The sequence below is a fragment of the Ceratotherium simum genome, chromosome 17 (assembly GCF_057802395.1).
Source record: "Ceratotherium simum simum isolate JZ-2026a chromosome 17, ASM5780239v1, whole genome shotgun sequence".
NCBI classification, from domain to species: domain Eukaryota; kingdom Metazoa; phylum Chordata; class Mammalia; order Perissodactyla; family Rhinocerotidae; genus Ceratotherium; species Ceratotherium simum.
The window spans coordinates 39,731,455-39,751,458 of record NC_141916.1 but is presented as its reverse complement, the minus strand read 5'-3'; the positions used below and the strand labels follow the sequence as shown (position 1 = coordinate 39,751,458).

Sequence of the window (20,004 nt, the reverse complement as noted above, 5' to 3'; positions counted from 1 at the left end):
TCATGTGTGCAAGTATAAAAGTAGAGGATACACAATCATTTAAGAGAGAGATGTTTTTCTCTCTCGATATCAGTAACCTTGTTATTTTAATATAAAGCCTATGCATTTATTGCTTTTAACAAATATTAAGGAATTAAAACTTGTAAAAGTGATTTGGTTAATTAAATGTAAAATTTGTACATATAAATTTGATTTGGTTATGCTGCTCTTCTTTTATATATATGTACCTCTTTAGTAAAAAATTATTCAAGATAAATCATTTCTATATTCAATAGATAATACATATAACATAATAAATGGTTAAACAATTTAAAAAAATCACCCCTGACTTTATTCAGTCAATTTAGTTTTGTAAACAATTAAACACTTATTCAAGTGACTAAAAGTTATGAAGGAACCAGTGACCACTTGGGTGTAAGAATGTTAAACATGATTCTCACTTTAGTGTAATTAGATATGCTTCTGCTGATGTTGCCTATATAGCAGTATAATTTACATATATTGTGAGGGATTATTTCTATGGGTAAATCCCCATTTCTCTGTGAGAATGAGGTAACAAGCATCAGTAATCAGTAATAAGCATCATGTAAATTCAGCCCTACAAAACATGTGCATGCCAGCGATACTTTGAGCAGACTGGTTGAATTTTTAGAAAATATTTTCAAGATCAAGTTATTGGTTACTGATTCTGTTCTGTTTAGCTTTCAGGAAGCAATAAGAGGATTTTTCTCCCAATGAAGTTTTATATATACAATGAAGCATGACAATTTAAGCTAAATAACATAGAACATTTTTGTCCATCCTTGTGGAACTTATTTTTGGTAAACCATCAGGGCTCTGTATTCAGAAGGCCCAGTTATATATTCTGGATAAACAAGTATTACAGATTTTCCAGGAGTGAACACCCAAGACAATAAACTGAACACAAGAACTAAAGGGAAGGAGTGTAAATTCTCTTTTTCCATCAATCATAATTCTTCAAAATCTTACAATGCATGCAGATCCTCATATGAAAATCAATGATATTTAGATGAGATGGGCACAGAATTGTAGTAGAAAGCTTTGGCTGCTAGCATGACAGTGAAGGTAACCTTTGGTATTTTTAAATTTATTTTACATTTAAGCAAAACATAGCATTAGTATCCTATCAATTTTTGGTACACTGTTAACATGCGCATTAAAATTAGAATAACATTTTTGATACACTTTTTACATGCACATTAAAATTAGAACAAAAGCAAATGTATACAGGTGTGACACCACTGGGCATAAATGTCTAAAAGAAGTACACTCTTCCACCTAGAAATAAATGGAAATAGATACTTGATACATATATGATATATATATATATATATATATATATATATATATATCCTGTGCAAATAAGACCACCTGTCTATGCTCCTGAATCTTGAATAATGTGGCATTTTAGAGCTCAGGATCATAACCACATCTAATGATGAATTAAACCATAGAAAGCTTTAGCTGGCCTGCCACTGAAGGATTGAACCTAATTACTCTTTGAAATGACTTTGAATTACTCTGGAAAAGGCACATTATGTGTGATATCTTAAGAACTCTTTCCTTACTAGACAGGGAAAAACAGAAACTTGAGTACAATTTTTCAAATATCCAAACTCTTTTCATGATCTTTCTAGTTAAGGCTTTGGCTTTACAGAACTACTATAAATGTGATAACTTCTTGGTGACAGGAAACAATTAAGATGAAAAAAGGAGACTGCCAAAGGACACATCAGTATTACTAATGAATACAGAAAATATTCTCATACAGTAGATAATGAATTTGAGTGTTTCACTTTCTAACTGAGTCAAAACCTGTCCTTTTATTCTCTTCAAATAGCATCTGGAGACACCAACAAAAATGATAATATATTCTTACAAATAAGAATATAATAATATTGAATACTCAATGTAACTTCTGTGCCTGAGAGATATTTACCAGACTTAAAATTATGAGAAAACACAGCTGTTGATTTACCACTTAAAGTAGCTTACATGTTTTAATACAATGTGGTATTCCTAAAGATAAAGTGGCTTAATCATTAGAAAAACATCCTTAATGAATATATTAAGCAGTAATATCTTAGAAAACAAAACAAAACTAGGAATAAGACATGTTAATATAGGAAATGCAATATTCACTGATAAAGTGACATTCTTACTAATTACAAAGTTCCACAACATAATAAGCTTTACGAAAATGGGTCAAAGTTTAAGATGCCGCTTTACGAAGGTCAAGCCGATGATCCATTAAGTAGGTTATGACTGCGTTATTTTAAATACATGTATCGTTTTAAGAAACCTCTTCACATGTCTGCACGAACAAAAGAAGCAAATACTCCATCTTCGCGGGCCAAGAGGCTTTCTGGAGTGTCATATTCTAAAATATTTCCTCGCTTCATCACAATGACTAGGTCTGCCGTCAGAATAGTGTGAACCCGATGCTGTGAGTGAAAAGAATACGTGTATTTGTTACAAACTTCAGGGTACAAGCCAAAGCAATGGAATATGCATATTTCACTGGTTATTCAGGGACATTTCTTTGTCTTGGGGTGAAAGAAGGTACGAGAAACACAGCCCTTCTTTTTCTTTCTTATTTAAAGTATTTATTTACATACTTTTAAATACTGGCCAGTGTGGCTGGGTCTTATATGGGCTGTATTAAATTGAGTGTAGCTAACATAGTAGTTGCATCATTTTCATGGAAGTGTAAGTAGGCTAGCAAATGTTTATCAAATAATTAAATAATAATAAGAGCCATCATGAGCCATTTGGGTTATAGTTTAGTCTAGACTAAAATTATCTCTTGTGTAGAGTCTCAGCTAATTCTGTAAGCTAACACAATTTGAAGAACCCTGGAAAGTGGTTTGATTCTGGGAAGGCAACACGGGGAAGTCCATTCTGGCATGCAGTATTATAATGGATTATCCAGGACTTTAGACATGCCATCTCTTAGGCTTTAGATATCACTGCCACTCACTCATTCTCTCCACACGGTACCCTTTGGAGAGAAGCTTTGGTGTTAGTAATTAATAATAATAAAAGCTACCAGTTATTGAGCATATACTATACATTTAAAGTGCTCTACACACATACTTGTGAATCAACAGAACATTCCTCAAATGTCGGTGTTATTTCTCTCCACTTTATAGGGGAAACCATTGGGGTTCATAGAGATAAAGCAAAATCAGAAGATCATGTAGATACAAGTAGAAGAACCAGCATTAAAATCAGATTTATTAACTTCAAAGTGTGAGATATTTCCACCCAACCATCGAACCATTCGTAGGGAGTATCTGGTCCCTCAGAGGATGTTCCCCTCCCATTATTATCGCTATGGTTAAGAGCACAGTCTCTGAAGTTAGACCTGGCTCATACTTTGGTTTCACCACCTGTTAGGTGTGCAATCTTGAGCAACAAACTGAAATTTGTATGCCTCAAGTTTCACATCTGTAAAATGATGGTAATAATAGTATCTGCCTTGGAGAATGGTGGTGAGGATCAAATGAGATAATCCATGTAAAAAAATTCAGCATCTTGTCTGACACATACCAGCAAATAATAAATGGTAGCCAATACTATTTTTTTTTTCCATTTTCTTCATTTGACTTCCAAGACACTGCTGTCCTGAATGTCTTTCTTTCGTTCTTTTTTTTTTTTGAGGAAGATTGGCCCTGAGCTAACATCTGTTGCCAATCTTCCTCTTTTTTTCCCCAAAGCCCCTAGTATATAGTTATATATCCTAGTTGTAGGCCCTTCTAGTTCTATGTGGGATGCCGCCTCAGCATGGCTTGAGGAGCGGTGAGTAGGTCTGCACCCAGGATCTTAACTGGTGAACCCCGGGCCGCAGAAGCAGAACGTGTGAACTTAACCACTGCGCCACCGGACTGGCCCCTACTATTTTTTATTTTTAAGATGTACAAGGGTGGGGCCACTCCATGGCTTAGTGGTTAAGTGCGCGAGCTCTGCTGCTGGCGGCCCGGGTTCGGATCCCGGGCGCACACCGATGCACCGCTTCTCCGGCCATGCTGAGGCCGCATCCTACATACAGCAACTAGAAGGATGTGCAGCTATGACATACAACTATCTACTGGGGCTTTGGGGAAAATAAATAAATAAATAAAAATTATAAAGATTTACAAGGGAAATATCTGTGCAGTGGGCCTTTTTGCTACTCTTGCTGAGATAAGTGCTGTCTAATAGAAACATAATGTGAGCCACAAACGTGAGACATGTAATTTTCAATTTCTTAGGAGCCACATTTTAAAAGCACAAATAAACAAGTGAAATTCATTTTAATAATATATTTTAACCTGATATAGCCAAAATGTTATTTCAACATGTAACCAATATAAAAATTATTAATGAGATCTTTTACATACTTCTCTTAGTACTAAGTCTTTGAAATCCAGTGTGTATTTCACACTTACAACACCTCTCAATTCGGAGTACCTGTATTTCAAGTGCTCACTAGCCACAAGTGGCTACGGGCTACCATATTGGACCTGGACCCTGCAGGTCAAAACATCAGCATGCTGATGGGAGTGCCAAAACTAAAAATGCCATCTGTTTAACAAGCCAAGGTCCAACCTAAAGCTGTCCAGGGCAAAGGCTTATCTTGTACCCTGGGCCATGTAGATAGGGTAGTCTCAATGTTCATGCTTTCAAAAAAGCGAGCAGTCATAGTTGGGACTCACTAGAGGGGAAAAGAAATACATATGTGGAATATGATCAAGATGCCAGCTTAGAACATGCACCACTATTTTCTTTTTTTTTCTTTTCATTAACACTCTTTAATTAAATTTACTAGAAATCAACTTGAGCTAGCTTATAGAGATATAATGGGAATTTATTATGAAGATTCAAAGCACCACTATTTTCATAGACCTATCATTCACTGAATATTGGTAACCAATGATATATATTTAGGAATTAACAAAATTTGAAGGATAATGTTTATTTATTGTTGAGAAAGGACTAGAGCCACTTGCACACCCATACATTTAGAAAAAAATAAACTTCAACTTAATGAACCGTTTAATAGCTGCTGTGCATTTTCCCTCCAAAAAACATTAGTTCTTCAATAAGCATATCATAGATGTTAAAAAAGAGAATTTGACCTCTAAATCCATAAATAGAATATTATAAACAATGCCTTGTTATACTAAAATCATGTTTATTTTAAAAAATAAAAATAAAAACATTGAAAATCTTGGCCAATAAAAATAAATATATCCAGTGTTTATTTCATTAATCTAAATTATTTTTTGTTTGAGAAAGTGTGGTGTCAATTGTAAAATTGATGAAATTTTCAAAATGCTGTGGAGAAATTAATCTAATCAAGAGTGAAGAATAAGTTGCTTTCATAAATAAATGCCATGCACTATTTTGGTGCATGAGGGCTTCTTTTTAGAAGCCAGAGAAAGTTTCTTTTTAAGTTATTACACAATTTTCAGTGGCAGTTGTTAACAAAATTACCAGAATGGCTTTTAGCAGGGAAGGAAAAAATAGTTAATAGAGCTGAGGATCATTCTACAATGGGTCTACTGCAAGTTGGCAGTGCCCTCTCTCCTATGAGCCTCTTAAGAGGAGTTGGTCCACAGTACTTCATCCTCCCCACAGCTTCCTGTATGTCCAGGGTGGAGAACTTGAGGTATCCTGGTGGCCACCTCCACATTAGTGGTCTTGAAATGAAGAATGGGTGACAGACACGAGGTCTATGAAAAGTATTCAGTGAATGTAGGCAAACAGAAATCAGAGAAGAGAACATAATATTTTGGTTGAAAATACAAATTATGCTAAAGTAATCTTCCAGGCCTTGACTAAATGGGACCACTCAACAATACCATGCTTCATGCAGAACAGAGAAAACTAGTCTTTTGAGTAGACACGGGTCTACTCCTTCTACCTTTACCTGTCTATTTAGGGGCAACAGAAAGTTCTTTCTCCTTCAAAATATCTCCTTACATTCTCCACTGAGAAAATTCTTGAAAATATTAGAGAACTATTTTTCAAGTTAGCTAATTCTCTTACCCATTAAATCATTCACACTTTAGTGTGAATCACTCACACTAAAGTATGAATGAGTTATCAGGTGACTCTCCTCCAGGGCAGAAGGAACCACAGAGTTCACTGGGAAAGTGAAAGTGGCCTTTTTTTTACTTAGGCCCAGTGTACAGAAGGTGGGCCCTAATGGGGAACCATTTCCTGCCACCTTGAAAAAGCTGCACTTCAAAGGGTGCTCTTTCTCCCATGCATCATTCACAAAATTGGAAGCATAAGCGAGCACGCAAGCACATAGCTCCCATTACTCAACAGTTAAACTTAAGTAATTATTTAAACAATGCAATCTTCAGGGCAGGTAAGGAAGATATATGGTATTTTTAAGGACATTTACAAAATATCCCCAAGGAATAGTGAAAGTGATCCTTAGGATAGAGACAAATCTGGTTCTCAAGTTTTCATCAAAGCACCATCTTTTGCATGCATACATTTGAAAACATATGCACGTGCCTCATTCGGTACTGACAGTAACTGAAGCACCTGGTTGAGCTGATTTGTATAATAATACCCTGTAGTTAGGTCACCACATCCCTCCCCTTAATCACTGCCTTAGCCTTGTGATACTGAGGGGGTGGCGCTAAGATAACTACCAGAGGATGGGGTACTGGCAGAGTAGCTCATGACGGTCTACTTGTTGGTCATCACCAAAGTGGAAAAGAGGCCATTCTTGTGGGCGAGCAAGTTTGGAACAGTATCACACTCCACTAAAATACCCTCAGAAAGGACTAAAACAAGGCCTGCATCCAAAATAGAAGAGACACGGTGCTGGAGAGAAAAGAAAAATGGAAAGAAGAGAAGAGAATCAGCAAGAGGGAAAATGTCCAGGTGATTCATTTAAACAATAGTTTCCGTTCAACATTAAACCTAAATGTGAGCGAGAATCCATCCCTCTGCAGAGGAAGAGAGAAAACCAGGGCCTATTCTAAGTAAGCTGTCACATGAATTACAAAGATTTAAGCAATTCTTCAATTTGATTGGTGCAACCTAAAGTCAGAGAAAATATCTGCCTCAGCTTGGAGGTATCTCCATTGCCTTCTTTTTTTAAACAGTTAAGTGAATAAAACATAGAAATTAAGTATAAATAGCAGCAGATGGACAGTCAAATGTAAGAATTTTGCTTCTGAAACTGTTCAGCAGACCATTAGATTACTGAAAAGAGAATTATGCCATATAAACTACATCTGTATCTGGTGAAAAAGCACAGGTCATGACCTATCATTGTAATTTAGGGGAGGTAGGCAGAGCAGTTTGGAAAGAAACAATGTAAAGGCTTTCAGAGCATAGTTGAGTTTTTGTTTTGGGATTTTTTTTTTTTTTTGCACAGATACAGAACATTAGCAGAGAAATACATAATTCACCATAAATATATTTTAATTGCTCAAAAAAAAAGATTATTGACTCTTGGAACAAAAACCAAAGAGGAGTAAATCAACTCTGTCTCCCATACTTACAGCTATTGTAACCACGGTGCGGTCTGCAAAAGCTGTCATTACCACTTTCTGCAAAATATTTTCCTGCCAAAAAAGAAATAAAGTCAGTTTGAATTTTCTTTAGACTACTTTCTCTCACCATAATATTTTATCCCCAAGAACAAGAGTCCACCATGCCCAATCCCTTCTGATAACTCCCGCTCCTAAGTCTTCCGCAGGACGGACAACAGGGAGCAGTCCCCAGCAGCAAGCTCATGCTGGGTTTGTGGGTGTCTTCAAAATGCAAATACAACACGGTGATCAACCAAAAATGACTGACAGATTTATTGCCAGGGGACTGAAAGAGGAAAAGGAAATCAAACGGGCATGGAAATGCTCACTTGAGTTATACCACAAACAGTATGTATTCAAAACTAATAAAGTCCTAAAATGGTGTTAACCTTTGGGTCAGAAAAGGGAAAAAATGAAATACATGCCCCCAATTTGGATTTTGACCCAAAAAAGAACATTCCGGGCAGGAACCATTTTTATTCCCACCACAAACTGTTATCGTTACGTTTTAAAAGAAGTTCTGGGTGAAGATTCTACCGCTTTCCTAGAGGAAAGCTTGATTACCTAAGACATAATGTGAAAGAGTTCTTTCTTCCAATCAAGTTGCTTATTTGCCAATCAAATCATTCTCATATTCTCTCTCTCTCACACCTCTATTGAGGCAGTATTATCCTTATAATAATCCCCAATACTGTAAAACCTTAGTAATTAATAGTAATTTTGATGTAGTTATGCTTATTCAGTGAAATGGCTTGATTAGGAACTAACTACCTTATTGCTTTAAATTATGTTAACTTTGAGAAGGATATATAACTTTGTACAGGTACCTTATTGGATTAGTCTTACTTAATAGAAAGAAATCATGTCAAATTAGCATCTCCATATATAACGGGCACTTAATGATCTTGAAACTGTTTCACTTTTTGGGGTAGTTTTACCCAGTCTAAAGTGTACAGCAAGAAAATAACATAAGGTTGTGGATGTTTTCTATTTTTGTCCTTTCTGATGTCAAACTTTTAATACGAAGTTAACTTTTATAAGAATAAAATAAATTGCCAGCTCATTCAGTTTGTGGTTTAATGTGACCTTTTCTTCACTTGATTATAGCCTTGCAAACAGATCTTTCTTGGACATATTTGATACTTTTAAATAATTTCTTTCAAAAGGCAAAGTTTCTGGCTTATTACCATGAACACATTGAGAAGGTCATTATTAATTCTAGCCATTATTAATTCTAGTGAATCCTTCTTCTTCAAATTGCTTTAGAAAGAAATGATTGGTTTTGATTATCAGTAGATTCTATCAAATAGAGATATGTATCCTTCATTTTAGAACTTCCATGGCATAATACTTGAATATTTGACTACAGTACAGTACTGTCATCAACTGAGCCCTGGAATTTCACTGTTTTGAGAATTTATCAAAAAGTGATGGCAAAGTTGTTTTATGTTTATGAGCAACAGGAACTCCTCTAAAGCAGGTGTTGCGTCTCCTTTACTGTAATTCTCAATGTGCTATCATTCATTGATGAAGGAGATGAATGAGATGACACTCAAAATAATAGTACTGAGGATTCAGAACCCCATCAGGAAAAAATAAATTGTAATTTTCATGTGCATTTCTCCAACTCGTCAATTTAAAAGGCTTAGAGAATGCACTCACTGTGGCCATGTCAATGGAAGCTGTCGCTTCATCCATGATGAGAATGCTGCTCTTGCGGACAAAGGCCCTGGCAAGGCAAAACAGCTGTCTCTGTCCAACGCTGAAATTCTCCCCACCTTCAGTGACAACGGCATCTAAATCAGAGGAAGAAGCAAGGATTTCATTAAAGAAATGCTACTAACATTTTCCATGGGCAAAGTAGTGAAAAACAGGTTAGATGATGTAACAGCTAGCTGGATATCACTTTGTACTGGTGCAAGGATTTCATATGTGAAAAGCAAAGAAGATCCTGGGCCATCCTATTTTTGACAACAGATGGTAAATTACCTCCTTATAGTAGGATATAAAATATTGCTAAATATTTTGAAGACTGGAAGACCTTGGAGGTTATTTAATTATGTAATCTAATTTTCCAAGAGATTATTTACTGTAATTATCTAAGGCCCAGAGAGATTAAGTGGCTTGCCGAAAATCACATAGCTCGTTTATAGTAGAGCTTGATAAGAAACAGAATATTCTCAACTCCAAAACCCATTCTCTTTCCATTATACCATCCCACTGGACTATAAGCTCCAAGTAGGCAAAGACTGGGTTTGTTTTTGTTCATCATTGTATCCCCAGCACTTACCATGGTATCTGACTTAGTAGCTGAATAAAATATTGTTGCATGGATAAATGAATGTATTCTTATTATAATTTCCTTTTTTTGTTTCCATCTACATTTCATAAACTACTATTGTGAGTTTCAGATAAATTCTGTTTCCAAAATACCTCTTTTATTATAATTCAAACACTTTTTCATAGTATGAAAATGGAGGGGAAATTTCCATTATTTTATTCTCACTGAATCAAACTCTCATAATTTCTCACTCTTGGAGGCTATGCATTTATTCTCCAAATTTTAATTTATATAATAAATAAGAAGGATGCTGGGGATGATGAATGTTCTTCACTAGAGTTGGCCTGAACTAGAACTTTATCAAGCAATGGATGTAATCTTTATTAAGACAATGAGCATAAACAATGTCCAATTACATAGTGTAAATACAATCCCCTGATGTTTACACTGCACCATAACCCCAAACACTATGCCCACGATTCAAAATAGGTGCATGCAGCTCTCATGTTAGTGAAGAGGACTATAATGATGTAATTGCCTGTCTTTCCACATATTAACGGGGGGGCTCTAAATACCAAGGGAGAAAGGTCTATAAACATTATCAATTTCTCAAGTGGACTTGCTGGGCTCTCCAGAGGAGACATCAAAAATGATTATAGGAAAGTTCATCCAGACTTCTGGAATTACTTCCATAGTCTGACACTGGCAAGGTCCATAAAACTATCCTTAAAGACATGCTGTCTCAAATTTTGTTTATGAGATGCCTTCTCCCTGGGACTTAATTAAAATCATAAAAGGTATTGTTTTTGAGAAGGTCTTCTTTCCCAAAAAAACTAACAAATAAACATGGTGTTATTTTGTAGGCTGATTTTTTTTAAACTAGATGCCAAAACAACACAAACAATTTGGCAACTACATATTATGTATTAAAATTAGAATATCAACTAACTATTATCTTCCTGATTGCTTTCTTAAATGAGTTCAGATTTTAAGGAAGCAAAAGTCCAAAACCATAGATGTTCATTTCTATGAATTAAAGACTGTCTCGTGAACTCTCGGTTATTTCATTAATCATGCTGTTCTTTTGTTATTCACATGGCTCTTTTGTTCTGTCATCAGTTATTTACCAGAAACTGTACTACCTCTAAGACTGAATTTATATCAGTGCCTGTTTGAGTGCATGTTTCATCCATTACACAAGTGACAAAACTGATACTGCAGCAAGGTAATAGAAAATAATGTCTTCAAAAAAATTATGTTACGTAAATAAAAGGAACATGCCCTCCTGGCAGCAAAGAAAATGGCTGCCAATGTGGAGAAGTCGCCTGCTCCTAAAAGGCACCAAGCACTCTTTGAACCTAACAGCCTCTTCAGTCCCCTTTTCCATTTACTGAGGGTAAGTGAACGTGTAAATCACGTGACAGAATGACCACAAGGAAATATTCTGATTAAAGTGACCTGTACCCACCAATGGTGAAAAGACTAAAGATATAAATGTATTAATGGGAATATTTTGGAAGTGCTCACATGCAACCGAATGTTATACGGTTCATCCTGTTGTACTTTGTGCAAAATCATTAGATTCTGAAGTATCCTAATGACCTTTAGGAGATTATTTTAAATATAAGGGGATTTAACACTAGAATTATGTGATTCTAGCATAAAATGTAGATAGAGACATGTAGAATTAATTGCATATGTAAAAAATAAATGTATTATTTAGAAAATATACCTAGACCTCCTGGTAGAGATTTGACCATATTCTTCAACTGAGCAATTTCTAGAGCTTCCCAGAGTCTGTCATCTGTGCATTTGCACTCTGGATCTAAATTAAATCTGTAGGGAAAAAAAATCAGTTTATTAGTCAATAAATAAAAATAAAGGAATTTTTATGTATGTTTGCTTATCGCTATTCTTTCCTTAAAATGTAAGTCCTATTTGTTTTGTTTACTGCTGTATCCCCAGTATCTACAACAGTGCTTAGGACAGAGCAGGCATTCAATTCATGCTTGATGAATGAATGAATGACCTTAACATCATAAAAAATGGGTTTTGATGATATAATTAGTAAGTTTATATGCATGATAAGATGTGGTAAAATTCATTACTTGGATTCATCCACTTTCATATTGTGTTTAATGTAACTCTAATAGTGTCTAGAAAATACTCCTACAGAACTGATGCTAAGAACATAAATCTATATGGGAACATATCATGCTATTTTGGATGAGCTGTGCTGCACTAACCACAATAGTAGTATTCATAATAAATATATTCAGAGATATAAATTTACTATGGTATTGCTAAATAACTTGATACATCCAGAACTTGTAATTAAATATCGACCAATCTTCCACATATTTTCTCTTCAAGACAAGGAGTAATCAGTAAAAGGAGGTGGCAAATACTTCTTTGTAATTAAGTGGATGGAGGAGGGAAGCAAGAGAGAACAAAGAATGGATGAAATGAGAGAGATGATCTGGTGGATAACACCATGGTGGACTAGGGAGTCAGACAAACTTTATTTGGAATCGCAGTTCTATCACTTACTAAGTGTATGAACTTGGGCAAGTTACAGCTTCTCTGAGGTTTAAAATCCTCATCTGTAAAATGGGGATCATAATATGTACACTAGAGCAATGCTTTGAGGATTTAATGAGACAATATATCTAAAGCACCTAGGAGGTAGTAGATATTTCCATTCTTTTCCTTTTTTTTTTTCCCCCGTGGGAAACTGCAAACCAGGCAGAGAGAAGATTGTAGCAGCTTCTTAAAAACAATTTTGGCTGAAAGAAAAGTTGTGAGGGATAGGGGAATCAAAGTATTAACCAAATTCAATATCTGCAGAGGCTAGGCCAGACGTACAAGAGACAGGCAGGCTATCTTTAGGGTGAAACACCTCAGAAACGTCTACTAAGAATCATTGCCCCCAAGTACAGAGGCAAAAGTGACTTGTAGAATCAAACTAAGAGAGAAGAGCTCCTATAGACATAAAGGATTGGCTTCTATAGGTTAATTGAGCAACTCTAGGGTTTCCCAATCCAAACTGTTGGACAGAATATTTGATCTTACTATCTTGATAATGTCATTTCATACCTACCTGAAAAGCAATTCTAAGCAAAACTCTCCTACGAGCCAAAGGGTAAATCCTGAGGCACTCGGGTTTCTGCTGAATACATCACCTACCTAATAGAACCACTGAATAGTATGGGATCCTGCAGAATGATTGAAAGTCTAGAACGCAGTGTGTGCAGCGGTAGTTTGGAAATGTCTATACCGTCAATGACAATCTTTCCTGTTAGAGAGAAACAAAAATGAGAGGCAAGCAGTAAAATCACAAGGAAAATAATATTTGTTTACAAATTGAAAGTACTTTCCTAGTTCAGGGTTGAAATTCAGAAGATGAAGCTTTGCATTTAAGTATTAAAAACATTATACCTCTCTAAGAAAAATATACCTTTGGATGATATTTTCTCTTTCTTAAGTATTTTCTCATAAAGGGATTTTGAGGTTTTTTTTCAGTTTATGTGATTCATACAAACCAGAAGTACTTTTTTTCCATTAGTGGGTCCTCTTCCTTCCAATATTCCCTGATCCTGGTTCCCTGCTTAGTTTTCCTTCATAGGACATTTTATATACATTTTCTGATCTTTTTTATTGTCTCTCACCCCCAACTAGAATATAAGCTCCCTGGAGACAGGGGTTTTTGTCTGTCTTACTCACTCCTGTGTTGACTGAACAGTATAGTATACTACAAATAAAAAAGTAAATTCTATGATGCAGACATCAAATTTTAATGAATTTCTCCATACTGTACATAGACTTACAGAGACTTGTGCAATCTTGAAGTCCTCTTCTCAACTTGATAGATATATTTTATCGTATCATTTTGTGCAAAGACAATATTGCCCTATGAGATGAGTGTGCCAGGTGAAGAATGGCAGCTTGGTAGCTGGAATCCCTTTTCCAGCTGGATTTAGATTCAAGAGCAGGCAAGGTGATTAGCTTAAACTTTCTTTCAGGAATAATATATGATCTACTAAAATCTTAATAGCCTAATGCAATTAAAAACAGAATTAGTCATTGATAGTCCACACGGGACCTGAAATGATGTTTCTGGACTCACGAGCATTAGGTTAATCTAATAGGTTCAGTCATAACCACAGTTTTTAAAAGAAAAGTGTCCATCATCTTTGGATCGTGTAATTGACTTAAAATGCAAATCTCACTGAAAATCCTTAAAGTATTTGCATATTATTATGAGCCATGGAAAGAGCAAGCTGCTAACTCAGCAGCAGATGCTTACCCTGTTCCTGAATCTAAACCCCAAAGAGACTGCAATTACCCCAGTTCAACTTTGTTGTTCAGAAACTCACCTCTTTATCTCAAGAGCTGTTGTGTAGATTAAATTAAATAATATCAACTGCCAAGTACAATAAAAATGTAAAGCAGTATCGTCATCATCATAGTCATTACAGATAATAATAGTAAGCACTTCCTTGGTCAAAGATGGTCCAGCACACTGCTGGATCCCCTGTCATTCAAGACGGCTTATGTGCTGGCCTATTTCTAGGCCACTTGATAGACTAAATAATGTGACATATTTTTTCTAAAGCAAATATTAAATTATTTCCATGTATCATATTATTAATAGTTTTGTGGATGAATAAATATTTTTGTATATTGTCAACACGTGCTTGCATTTTACAGCAAAGGTTGCCTCCTCACAAAGTGCTTAACATCGTTAAACAATGTTATTAAGAAGATGATGGTAAGAGTCATGCATCAAAATTAAAAATGCAGATTACTTATCTCCTTGCATTTTTTTCCTTTGATGGAAAGAGATATATTTTTAGTTTGTGGGAAGCAAGCCAATCTTCCTCGTGAAATGCTACCTCCAACTGTTGCTATTCCAAATGGGTGGCCTTGTTTTCATTCTACCAGTTTATTAGAATTCTTTAACAAAAATCTCTACAGCTGAGGGCAGGGCTAATAATTTTATTTCCCTAATTCTATGTTCTTTCTTTGCTTCTGGACTGTTTATCAGGAATACCTGCCTCAAACCATGGGCTGTAGGGCAGAAAGTCCTTATAAATATTTGCTTCTTATTTCTGCAGGGTTAGATAAGTTGATGTTGCATTTTTTAAAGGGAAAGCATCACAGGGCCAGTGAAAAAATTTACTTAGTAACTCACCATCAAATATATCAACCATTCTGAAGAAAGCCAGAGATAATGATGACTTCCCACTGCCAGTGCGACCACATATGCCCACCTAAAAAAGCAACTGTCACTCAGAGAGAAGAGGACTCAGACAAAAGAGAGAAAATGGGCAAAAGTATTTTTAACTTAGACCAGATACCATAGTGAAACTGCAATTCTATTCAAATAGTTACATTAAAATCATCATTCCCTTCTCAGATCTCCCTTACAGATTATCATTTTTAAGATAAAAAGATGGAGTCCTCACCAAATCTTCAGTAATTCCATTCTAACTCTTTTTATTTGTATGTGGTTGTGCTGTTTTTCCTTTGTGGCTTAATTTTTGCATTTAGTATATTGTTGATCTAATAAGTACTCCATTTTATCTTAGAAATGATTTTATAATAAAAAATATAATGAGTCTATTTTTTTCTGTACCCTTGCTCTTTTTAAAATAACTGAAATAAATCATTTGGGGACTAGAGTTACTACAAATGCAAAAGTTCTCAAGGGGATGTCTGGTATGACTATGAGCCAGAAGCCAGAAATTTTGAAAAACACAAGTATTGTTGACTTTCTTGATCTTCATGGGAGGCTAATAAATGGCAATAAACTTAGAGAACGTGTATTTGATCTTGATCCTATCTCTCCCTTTTCTCTTTTATGTAGATAATCTGACCTGTAAAGTGTAGGGAATATTACGTGAGCCCAGTGAGAATATACTTGGCTGGGATGTCTGAAGAGCTTAGGTGCTGATGGAATGGTTCTTTTAGAGGTTTTGTATGAAATAAATCAAATGGCAGTAAGCTCCATACCTTTTGCCCAGGTTTGATGTAAGCCTTGACGTGTTTAAGAACAGGTTTCAGATTATTTTCATATCTGACACACAGATCATGAATCTTGATCTCCCCTTCCTGCGGCCAATGTTCTGGAACTTGAGAAGGATCTAGGGGATGAAGGTGGAGTAGGGGAAAACAGAGAGAGAGAGAAAGAGGGAGGGGTAGAAAGAAACACATGCATACTTACATATATTTATACATACAAATATATAAATTGTTTCTAAATTTAAAGTAATACTGAACAAAATTCTGGTTTTTCTTAATAAAAATTACATTCAAAGTAAAGGCCTCTTGATTAAGAACTTTCAAAAATAGTTTTTTTGTATTTGTTTTTGGAGCATTAAACAGCATCACGTCTCTTCAGCATTTCATCACTCAATTCTAGTCAAGATAGTTCATCTGTGAATTGATTCATTTCTTCAGTCAGTTGGTCATCAAACACTTAAGTGCTTAAAATGTGAGAGGTGTTGTGCAAGGTGTTAGGAATGTGGAGAGGAAAGGCACACCTCAAGGTTCTCACTGTGTCCCGGGAGAAGCATACAAGTCAGTCAGCATCTACAGTACTGCGTGGAGGGTCACATGGTGGAGACCAACCTAAGGGGCTCTGGGAGCCCAGATGATGCTAACTCGAGAGTTCCAGGAAAGTTTCAAAAGGAGATGGTGCCTGAGATAAACCTTAAAGAATAAGGGATGGGAAAATTTGTTTCAAATATATGTAGAGAGAAGAATAAAGATAAAAAGAATGCATACCATGTTGGTATGGCCAGAGTGCAAGCTGTGTGGATAGATGATGAGAGATGAGACTAGGTAGGTGGGCAATGGTTGACTAATGAAGGGCCTAGTGGTCTTAGCTAAGTTATCTGGATTTTGCCCTTGAAGACCTGGAAAGTTATTGAAGGATTTAGGCAAAGGAATGCACTTTAAGCATGAGATTTGCAGTTAAGAAATATTATTCTGTCTTCAGTATTGAATTTCCTGCCAATTTTATTCTAGCAAAGCTGAGAATTTCAGTCAGTATTTTAAGATCCAAGTGTCATGACATTTAAGTTAATAAGGTCTTGAGAAAGAGAATTTAATAGTTCATAGTTTAGACTGATAATTAATGTAATAAAGTCTAAATATTTTTATAATTCTCTTTAAATGTTACTAAATAATCCATTTGGACACTGGTTGTATCCAAGACATTTCAGTCCTAAAGAGTCATATCATTTCGGGTCTACCTAGTCAAGCAAAGTCCAGATGAGAAGGGATTCTCTGGATATTGAAGTGGAAAACAAAAACAAAAATGACAATGTGTCTGACACACAACTAATATTTGTATAAAATAAATATATAAGTGAAACAAAATAATATTCAGAACAATACCCATGGTGCCTTCATAGTTCTCAGACTCCATAGTCAAGAAACTGTTCACTTTCTTCACTGCTCCCATCTGGACCTCCAGGTCAGCCAAGTTCCTCACAACCCAATTCAGATAATTGGTTATCTGTGTCAGGTGATAAAAAAATTAACACATTTAAAATGAAGTAGCAATTTTTGCAATCAGTAGATATTTGGAGATAGAATGACTTGGACAGTTCGTGTACATCGTGTGGTACAATTCATAAGTGCTGCAGGTTATCAGAGACCAGAGACGATGTCACAGGAGAAAGTGGGCAAAGAAGGTGTCTGCTCTTCTTCAAGGGGCCTCAAATGTCACTGTTCCATGAAGTCCCAATTTCTCTGCACAACTGATACTTGTTTGTATTTCTGGTGCACTTAACTCATTTATATTCATTCATTTTAGTGTCCCCAAAAGGGTTGTGAGCAACTCAGGACAGGGATCCCAAACAACCTTGGGGGCGCTCTGACCGTGGGGTGTGAGGGTTTCTAAAAATTGGTTCACAATATCAGAAATGAATCCACGCTATCATAGAATGCTGAGTTTGGACCCAAATCTACTGTTATTTACAAGATATCATTTTGTTATGAAGTTCAAATTTCTTCTCTAACATCCATGAATAAGAGTTGAGAATAACTATGGAAAGTACCTCCAACATTGCATGAAAAGGGAGAAAAATTCATGCATACCTACCGTAAGTGCATACAGAAGACCTAAGCCCACCAATCCAGAACTGGAAGACCCACTAATAGATGCAATAGATGCAGTGAGGACAATGCAAGCTCCCAGATAATCCTAAAAAAGAGCAAGAAAAAATATTAATAGATTTTTCCCGAGTTCTTAAACCAAAGATCCCAATCAACTTAGAGAGACGATCACTAGGAGACTACACGTCACTCCTTGTACATACTGTTAAGTTTCAGAGAAAGGTTATCTAAGATATAGAAGAATGATAACTCACACAATTAGGGCTGCAATGGGAGCCATGCAGGGCTCTCATTATATCCATGTAGATATGCGTTCAGAGAAGTTAAAATACCTTGCCAGAAATTAAGCTGTAATTTGTGGCACAACTAGGATCAGACATAGCGCTTCCTTTTTTTCCCCACCTTTTCTACTGCATTGTGTTGCCAGATGAGCAATTATTTTGGGACTTGATTTTCTACCTTAAATTTCATGCGTGTTTATGCCAGGGTTGGGATTAGCAAACTTGAGGGCTAAACCAAGGCCCTTGTAGAAATTCGCCTCTGATTGATTTGTTGGAATTTGTATTTGAACTTTTTGTCAACTATCTGGGCTCAGAGTCTGGGACATTAAATCTACAGATTTCAAGGAAATAAGAATAAGGGTAATATTTGCTCCTAAATTAAAAGTATGGGCATGTCTTAGGGTATCTGAATTGTCTATGATTCAATGATAAACTCTTTTGCGAAATTTTAAAAATTCATTAAGGCCAGCCTTAAACTCGAAGGAGAGATAGGGGACATCTGTCCATTTTCTAACACCTGCTTCCTTCCCCATTTCCCAGCATGCTTAGATATTGATATGTCTTATAATTCAAAAAAGAAATCTTAAACACTTGTCATGCTGATGTGTCACACATCCCAGAAGCAGGAAGAATTTCAGGCATGAGCACTTTCTAGAATTATCTCAAGTCTTATCTCACTGGTGATGACCTTCTCCAGCTAGATACATCTCTGATCCCTCAAAAACAAACAAACAAAGTAACTAGGTGATAAGACTTTAATGACAGTAATGAAGTGTTTTACATGCTGCAGTCAACAAATGAAGTTTTTCAAATCAGCTCACATGTGCGTATTCCTGCCTCTTTTTAGAATAGCTCCAAATATCAAACTTTTGGGGAGCAATCACTGATCTCAGAGATTTGAACCAGAGATCTGCCTTCAAATGCTGGCTTTGCCTATTACCAGCTAGTCATGTCATTTCACTCCCTTGAGACTCAGTTTCTTCTTTGGAAAATAGAAATGACATCCAATTCACAGGGATTTTGAAAGGAATAAAAATGTTATATACCAGTTAGATTTCCCCACCTCCCTGTATCAAGGTGTCTTGTTTCCGCTTACAGAGGTTTGAAGCAAGTTTAAAAGTCTGTGTACATCGTAAAACATCAAAGGTTAAAATAGGCACTAAAATTTAATTCCATAATGATTCCCATGATCTTTACAAAGAATAAAGAAAGAGATCATGCAGAGTTAATCCCTTGAGGCAGTAAATTCCACAGAGGTAGTAAATATTCCTTTGATCGCTTCTTCTTCCAGGTACCCATTTGTTAACAACTTGTCACATCCCAGTAAGACAGTTCTTCCTCTTTTTCCCTTTATTTGAAGCAACAACTATATGGATGCAGAATCTAACCAGTCTGGGCTGCTCTTTTATATTTTATAAATGCCAGTGTGTTCCCAAAATACTTCTAAAATATTTACAGGAACATGAATTATTCCTTCTAGCTCTCTTGTGTAAAGTTAATACTTTCAAACTTATGTTATAAATTTGTCATTTCCATATTATCTTTTCAAAAAAGACTCATAAAGAGTTTCTGTGGTTAAGTCTCAGAAACGAAATTAGTACAAGAGGATACTTCCAGCAAAGTGCTCCCAGTTCGATATAAAGAAATATGCCATTTGGCTTCTGAGAAATTTCTGTGGGCAACATATATGTTAAGGGTTTGAAGCATGGCATGTTTTTATTAATCTTTATTCTCTACTTCCTCCCAGGTG

General features: G+C 35.8%; 1 protein-coding gene across 1 annotated transcript in view; it reads right to left on the bottom strand.

Annotated features, from left to right (window-relative positions):
• Positions 1 to 211: 211 nt before the first annotated feature.
• ABCC9 (ATP binding cassette subfamily C member 9) overlaps positions 212 to 20,004 on the bottom strand; it is a 121,484-nt gene continuing 101,691 nt past the window's right edge. Inside the window, exons 32-40 of the mRNA XM_087442688.1 lie at positions 17,960 to 18,061; positions 17,251 to 17,371; positions 15,862 to 15,992; positions 15,041 to 15,119; positions 13,033 to 13,141; positions 11,579 to 11,682; positions 9,228 to 9,361; positions 7,536 to 7,598; positions 212 to 2,465 (exon numbers count right to left, since the gene is read on the bottom strand). Of these exons, the coding sequence (XP_087298814.1) occupies positions 2,328 to 2,465; positions 7,536 to 7,598; positions 9,228 to 9,361; positions 11,579 to 11,682; positions 13,033 to 13,141; positions 15,041 to 15,119; positions 15,862 to 15,992; positions 17,251 to 17,371; positions 17,960 to 18,061 (981 nt within the window). The 3' untranslated portion in view covers positions 212 to 2,327. The remainder of the gene's footprint in view (positions 2,466 to 7,535; positions 7,599 to 9,227; positions 9,362 to 11,578; positions 11,683 to 13,032; positions 13,142 to 15,040; positions 15,120 to 15,861; positions 15,993 to 17,250; positions 17,372 to 17,959; positions 18,062 to 20,004) is intronic.